This window comes from Pterocles gutturalis, unplaced genomic scaffold (assembly GCF_000699245.1).
Source record: "Pterocles gutturalis isolate BGI_N339 unplaced genomic scaffold, ASM69924v1 scaffold8097, whole genome shotgun sequence".
NCBI classification, from domain to species: domain Eukaryota; kingdom Metazoa; phylum Chordata; class Aves; order Pterocliformes; family Pteroclidae; genus Pterocles; species Pterocles gutturalis.
Window position 1 is genome coordinate 51,607 of NW_010110205.1, and position 7,338 is coordinate 58,944.

At 45.8% G+C, this 7,338-nt stretch overlaps 1 protein-coding gene across 1 annotated transcript in view; it reads right to left on the minus strand.

Moving 5' to 3' along the window:
• The window catches only part of TANC2 (tetratricopeptide repeat, ankyrin repeat and coiled-coil containing 2), a gene marked incomplete at its 5' end in the record, with an annotated part of 54,518 nt that extends 48,784 nt beyond the window's left edge, over positions 1-5,734 (minus strand). Inside the window, 2 exons of the mRNA XM_010073249.1 lie at positions 522-647; positions 5,471-5,734. Of these exons, the coding sequence (XP_010071551.1) occupies positions 522-647; positions 5,471-5,734 (390 nt within the window). The remainder of the gene's footprint in view (positions 1-521; positions 648-5,470) is intronic.
• Between the last annotated feature and the right edge of the window lie 1,604 nt (positions 5,735-7,338).

The following is a 7,338-nucleotide window of genomic DNA, read 5'->3' on the forward strand; positions in this document are numbered from 1 at the left end:
CAGGGAGGAGACGCCCATCACCCTGCCCCGGGGCGCGGAGCAGCTCTGGAAGGTGGTGTGGGGGCTGCAGCGTTGCACCCTGGGTTTAATGCTCAAAAGTCAGGCTGCTCAGCCTTCGGGCCAACTCAGTGCTACGACTCCTCTGTACTCCACCTTTACACCACGGCTACACGCAGTGTGCGTCTGGCAAACCAAGACAGTTAAGTCAGCCCAGAAAAGCAACCCCAAAACGTTACACCAACGGCACTTTGCTGATCATGGAGCGATGGGGCAGCAACCCGACCAGACACAAGTCAGCAGTACTTTGTTCTTTATTTTTTTTTTTTCTCCTGGCCACACCACCAGGGACACTGGAAATAACCCCGCCTGCTCCGCATCCCCGTGGAGAGGCAGCGCGGAACATACACTGCTCCTCCTCCAGGGTTTTCACGAGGATGTGGGTGAAGTGGCCGCAGGACCAGCTCCCCCCCAGAGCCCTCAGCACCCTCCTGGAGCCCCCCAGGCCCCCAGCACCCCCCTACCTCGCAGGTCCTGCTGTGTGCGGGCGCCGGCCACGCTCTGCCGCGGCATCCGCAGGGAGGTGCGCAGGGGAGTGTGTCTCTGCTCGTCCAGGTACGCGAGATCTTCCAAGTGGGCTGAGCTGGTGGCTGCCGTGAGAAAGGAAAGGACCACATCACAACCTGCTTTCAGATCTAATACTCTGGTTATTTTCTAATTTTTAACCAAAATACACAGAGTCGTAACTCCACTGAGTCAGCACAGCTGAGATGAACCAAGTCTAACCTCCCCTAGCAAAGGGTAAAGAGGAGTTTGGAGAAAGGGTCTCCTGGGGGAGATGATCTTGTCTGAGTCAACAGCTTCAGCTTGCCACGACTGATGCACGGATCAGACTGCACTATTTAAGGTAAGATACTCTCTGTGTACCCTAAATTCCGATTCCTTATAGCTCCATTAATAAATACGCTTCAGATTCAATGACATCACTTTTGGGTCGATATCTCATCCAAGTTATGAAGAAACAGTCCAACACAGGACAATACAAAGTTTTGGGGTTTATCCGAAGTACCTTCATTTTATCCCTCTCCTTGGAATAACTCATATGAAGAGTTGCATCTACTTCAGACTTTAACCATACCCCACACTGAAAGCAAAAAAAGAAGAAAGGTCCAAATTTGTGTCAGGCTGCAGTGCACCAACCACCGCAGGGCTGGCAAGAGCAGGCGCCCGACGACAGACCTCATTAGAGCCTCCTTTCCCCAGGTTGCGGTGCATTTCCTACATCTCTCTCTGTGCTATTCCTGTATCCATTCTCCTTCCCTCGGGCAGAATTAAAGGTTTTCTTCAAAAGCTTCTGCTCCGCTGCCTCCCGTGTGGTCCTCAACGGGTCCCACGGCGGTTTCACATCTCCCAGGTTGGTGGCTCCGGAGCGGATCACCGCTCTCGCCCGCTTTCCGTGACCTTTCCTGGACTCCTCCAGGGAAACCACGGAACAGAGAAAAAACATCAACACACTTCTACAGTAAGAAACCTATTTTTATAACCAGTTTCTTCCCATCGCTTTCATCACCGCTGCCTGACCTCGTGTTGTGCTGACCCTACAGGTATTCGCTCTTCTGAAAGTCGCGCTTTTGAAGTCACCCTTTAGAACCTTTCTTGTACCATCAGCTTGTGCTTCTGCCTTGTGCGGCGCAGGCAGAGGTTGGCAGGTCGACCAGACACTGGGATCTCTGCCAGAAACACCCTTTTGAGGACCAGCACAAATACCAGGACACAGGATGCTCCGAGATAACCGCCACTCACCGCGTTCTCAAGACCCAATTTCCATTTATTTATGCAAACCCTGCCCTCAACTTCAAAGACACACTTTTCTAATGGATAAAGAATTTAAATTAGTAACTAATAACATATTTGTTGGTGTTTTATATCCTCCAAGAGGAAAAAAGAGAGGAGCTGGTATTATATACGGGCATTTTAATTCTCTAGTGACATTTAAAGAGACCTTGTGAGCCACGCGTGTGGTCTAAATAACGCAAGATTGCATGTTTCAGCGCACGGGTAATGGAAATGGAATGAAACATTCACTGTGTATATTAAACTTTCCTAAGAAATTTGTATTCATTCAAAAATCTGAATGCCCAACGCCAATGCCAAGCGTCTTTCTGAGAGTTAGTATGAAAAACGCTCAAGTGAATAAAATAAATTATTCTGCGTATTTGCCTGGGATGGAGTAGGAAGAAAATGCAGTTGAAGCTTTCAGTTTTTTCTTGGATCACAACCTCCCAGAAACTGCAGCCCTCTCTCATTTCGGAGCACACACCGTCTCTCCCAACAGGGAAAAAGTTCAGCACCACACAGAGGCAAAGACCATTTTTTTTTTTTTTTTAACTTTTGAGGTTTTTTTGAAAGAATCTTGCTACCAACTTGCCTGTCTTCCTGAAACTGCCGCTCAAATCCCTGAAGAAGAGGTAAATGCAACAAAAAAGGAGTTTTAATTGCTTTTTTTGGTCATTTGCTGTTGCTCTCAGTGCCATAACCGCAGAGGATCTCCAGATTAGCTCGGGACCCTTTGCCATCGCCATCACAGCTGGCGCACACACGGCTCCGTGCACGTTGGTGAAATTCTGAGATTTTTCCATATCGTCACCCCTAGCACGGACACTTGTCACCTTGACTCCACTTCTTTGTTCCTTTCCATTTCCTGCCTCTCTTGGTTTTTTTTTTTTTAAAGCTTCAAGATTCGGGGTTTCAGTTGGAACTGGTGATTACCGGGTTATCCTTTCCGAATGCCGCACAGCAGGAAAAATCGCTGTTAATACTGGAAGAACGAAGCGACGTTTCTTTGTGCTGCAAAGGAGAGGCACCACGTACCTCCCAGCGCTCCCTTATCCGGACTATGTAGGAAGGGAATTTCCTTAATTAGAGCGAAGAGAATTTTTAATTTGCTTTTTTTGTGGGTGTCTCCCCTCCTGTTAAATGAACACAGCCTAACAAAGCGTTCGTTAAATAAAAGGAAAAAGTGTATTAATGGATTTGACTTCCAACACTGAGGTTAACAGAAAATATAATCATTTCCCCATGCACAAATGATTTAAAATACTACTTTAAAATCCTGAAACGTTAATGTGACTGCCTGTGGTTCTAATCTGATAATACTCTACATTTTACATAGCTGGGGATGGAGTTCGCCAGTTGAGTGAATTTTTAAATAAGTGTAAGTCTAAGGCTGCCAGGACTAAAACTTGATTTTTACAACTCCTTCCCCAATAATAAGATCCCCACGTCACTGGAGTTGTCTCAGCTCCCTGAGGTCAGTACGATTACAAGAATTTACGCCAACGTAGAGCCTCAGGAGGGTTTAACAGCAGCAGAACGCCAGGAAACGCGGCCGTGCCCAAACGGCAGAGCTGGGGGTGCTGGGACCTCTCAGATGCAGGAATTAACCCCCAGCAAAACATCCCATTTTCCCCTTATTTTCACGTCCAATGTGGCTGAACAGTTCCACTGAAGCTTTTCAGAAAATTCACCCATCGGACCTTAAAACTCCGAATTCAGGCTGGTCAAACCAAAAGCAACGACATTGAAAATCTGCCGTAAATCCAGGTGAATCTTCTCCAAGAGATGACGACAAACCGAGGCCAATAGCCATGAAGGGCCACTGTTCCTTGCAGCTGGAGTGGGACACGGTTTGGTTTCCAAGATGAAAGCCACACAACGGGGTCATTCCAGCTGGTTTTATGCAACGTCGCTGAAGAAAATTGAAATTTCTCAGGCTGGCAAACAAGTGTTCTCTCCAAAGAGAAGAGGAATAAGTCAAGGGAACCACTTCTCTTTAGGGATTGATAGGGACTTTCTAAGTAAAATAACAGAAATAGGATAATTTAGGAAATAGCAAAAAAATCGAGATTGTACAAAACCCCTTGGAACTCCTGACAGACACAACCGAGAAAGAATATTTAGCTCCACCAACTTGTGAGCAAAAAAGTGCAAGAGAAATGCTAACTCAATAAGAACATCTTTAAAAGATTCCCTAGGGAGATCAAAAATACCTTTTCTATATCAAAAGACAAAGAAAAAAAAGACAATTTTGAGCCAGGCTGGGCTCCTCTCTGCATCTATAAAGAGTCTGCAAATGGTGCATGAAACCAATTCCAGGAGCGCAACTGCATTTTTAGCTTTGAAAAGGCGTGATGAAATTTGAAGGTGGAATGGGACTGAGCGCCTGAGCTTCCCCTGCTGGCTTTAAAGGGGGGCTCTGAAGTGTGGTGGCACTAATTTATTTGTCACCGAGAGCTGTTAATGGGGGATATCAGGAGAAAAGAACCAGCAGCTCTGGTCCCTGAATTTCCTGAAGTTTTTTTTTCCCTAGTGCATAAAGGCTCCGCTCACATTTTGCTTAATTTTCATCTAATTTACAAGCAGTACTTTACCTTGTAGCCAAGCTGGAGCAATTCCTGGTCCGTAAGCCACACGTGACCCAGAGCCCTTTCAGTTCTGCTCCTGCAGAAGGGATCCTTTCCTCCGACCTTTTTGCAGCACAGTTCCCCCCTTTCTCTTCCAAGTCTCGCTGCCCGGGCACACAGCAGTGCCCTTCACAGCTGCTTCTGGCTTAATTCCATCAAATCGCCTAACGACTTTTCTTCTGGCTGCAGTAACTCACTGGGTATTGCTCCCCCCGGGGTGACGGAAGGACGTGCTCGTGCTGCTCCCACCACCGGGCTTTTAAAATCCCGTATCCAGGGGAACCCAGGAATCGCAGGGGTTTACCGAGACCCGGCAGAGCTCTACCAAACCCAACATCCCACTGGGGTATTTTAAGGTACACAAGAGTCTGCAGGTTTTTTGTTTTTTGTTTTTTTTTTTTCCTAGAGAAAGTATTTACCAAAAAAAGTGCTTTTCACTGTTTCTGCAGAAATATTCTGCAACAAAGCGCAAGACGAGACCAAGACGTGTTGGGAGAACTGCTTCCAGCTGGGATGCGTTGCCCCGCTCTGAGACAGAACATTTTGGTGCCATTTTGGAAGATATTTAAGATATATCATTCTCTTCACTTTAAAGTTCTCAAGATCTTCAGAGAAGATCAGACACTTGATTTTCCTTGCCATGAATCCTTTGAAACTGCAGAGATGGCTACGATGCCTTGGAATTCTGCAGTACTTTAAACCCAGGAGTATTTGCAGTGTAATGACAGCAAAGAATCTTTTTTTTTTTAAAATATATTCTCCAATAATCTTACAGTTGCACAATTTTGTAGAAAAGAGACCACAGATTGCTGACATAACCAGTAAGCATCATCAGAACCAGTTTTCCATTTAGAAGCAAGAAGTCAACTGAAAAGACAATTTTTGTCACGCTTAATGCCGATGACTACGAAAAAGAGATTTCTCTTTGGATAACGAGAACACGAAAAGAGCTGTGACATGCATGTACCGTGTCTTGCTGTGACCTAATGGCAAAAATATTTCTTTCTTACCTGCTACTGAATTTGGCCGTGGCATCAGGTAAAGCGGAATCGACTGCACCGACTGGGACAGGACCGTCTCCAGGTTCCTCTCGGGGATTTTGTTCAGGCTGTAGGTGGAGGCCGTCATGTTCTCGTCCACGCGGTACAAGCAGGAGTCCATGCTGGATTTCTGGGACTGCCAAGGCTTCAGGTTTCCTCCAGATCCCAGCTCTTTACTGCTTTCTCCTCCATACTTAGTGCGTTCCACATTTTCTGAGTAGCTTGTCAAAGTCGCTTGAAGGGAGAAATAACAAACCAAATGAGTAACAGCGGCTCGAACCCGCGCTGCTCTACGCGGACTTGGGCAATGCGAGAGCCAGAAACGATGTTCATCGTATTTTCCACGTTCACATAAATCAGAGATCGTGGAATTTAGTTCCACGATCCTCTGTTTACTACTTCTAGAAGGACAGCTAGGCTACGATGGTTTGGCTCATCCTGCTAAAAGCCTTTTGGAATTACAAAGAGAATGAAACATTATGTGCAGCGTTGTATTTGAAGATGCAATTCCAGAAAGAGCAGAAATTATGAAGGGAAAAAAAATATTATCGGTGCTCCTCATATCTTTTAATTTTGCATTGTAGTTATGACCGTTCCAAAAGTTAGTTGTTTGTAACATATTTTGAAATTTAAACCCAACACACGCAGCTGCTCAGACTCAGGATTTGCTTGTTGGCATTTAACCACAGGCTTGCTGTCAGGTAAACACGTTTACACTCCAGCACAGGAAAATGAGATAAAAACAAGAAACAGATGTTCACAGAATTTTTTTTCTTGCTCCTTCCAATTATTTAATATGAAGAAATATGTTTGAATGGTTTTCTAGAAATTCTCCATTGCAAAGGCTGGGTCTGCAGTGCCAGGCACGCTACACATCTATTTACAGGACAAGAAGAATCCACGGCTCCATTAAAATCCATTAATTTTCAAAACCTATCTCAGTGTATGACTAATTAATCTTTGCAGAAACACATCAGCAGCCGAAATCACTCATCTTCCAAAACATCAAACTGAAGAGAAATACAATAATTACCTGTCAAAATAAGTTTTCTCTAGATGGAGCAACAAAAAAAGAAAAAAGAGCTAACAAATCCTGCTGTCCCCTTCTCTGATGGTCAATTTGTGTTCATCTTCAACATCGGTTTCACTGTTTTACGCTAAAGCCGCTTTATGTGCAAACTCTTCATTGACTCAGGTATTTAGGATTGTTCCCTGGGGATTAATTTACCTTCCCAACAGCCCGGGATGATATAAGCACTGCTGCACAGCCTGGAAGCGATTGCTCCACGGACTTAATCTCTTCTATGAGCTATTTTCAAGCAAACCAATTCTGACTTTATTTAAAAGGCAAAAGCGTAGGGCTAGCTACGAGCCAGCACCGTGAACCGACACGCGGAGCACGTCTCTGGGGGGAGGAAAGCTGACCAATGGCACGAGCCAGAGAGCTGCTCAGAAATTACAACGTCACAGTCAACATTTGAGAAAGCAACGCCGAATTTCAGAAAATTCCCATTATCTGCGCCAACTGAGGTCGGTGCGGTGTGATACTCGGGGCTAAAAAGTTGGTAACGCTTGTGCACAGAGAAAGAGCAAAGATGTGCTCAGCCCTGAATCCGTCTCCAGCCTCAGCCGGCGCAGCCTCATGCTGTTTAACGCGAACAGACAGAAACAGAGGCACGGAGAACATCTGAGCGCTGTAACACACATGGATGAACAACAGCATGGAAAGGTGCTGGGGTGAGGATGCAGCAGCGCGGTGCCCCGTGCAATCCCCGCCGCGCCCCTCTCCGAGGATTTGCCGGATCTCTCTCCCCAAGAGAAAAGAAGCTTTTGGCTTC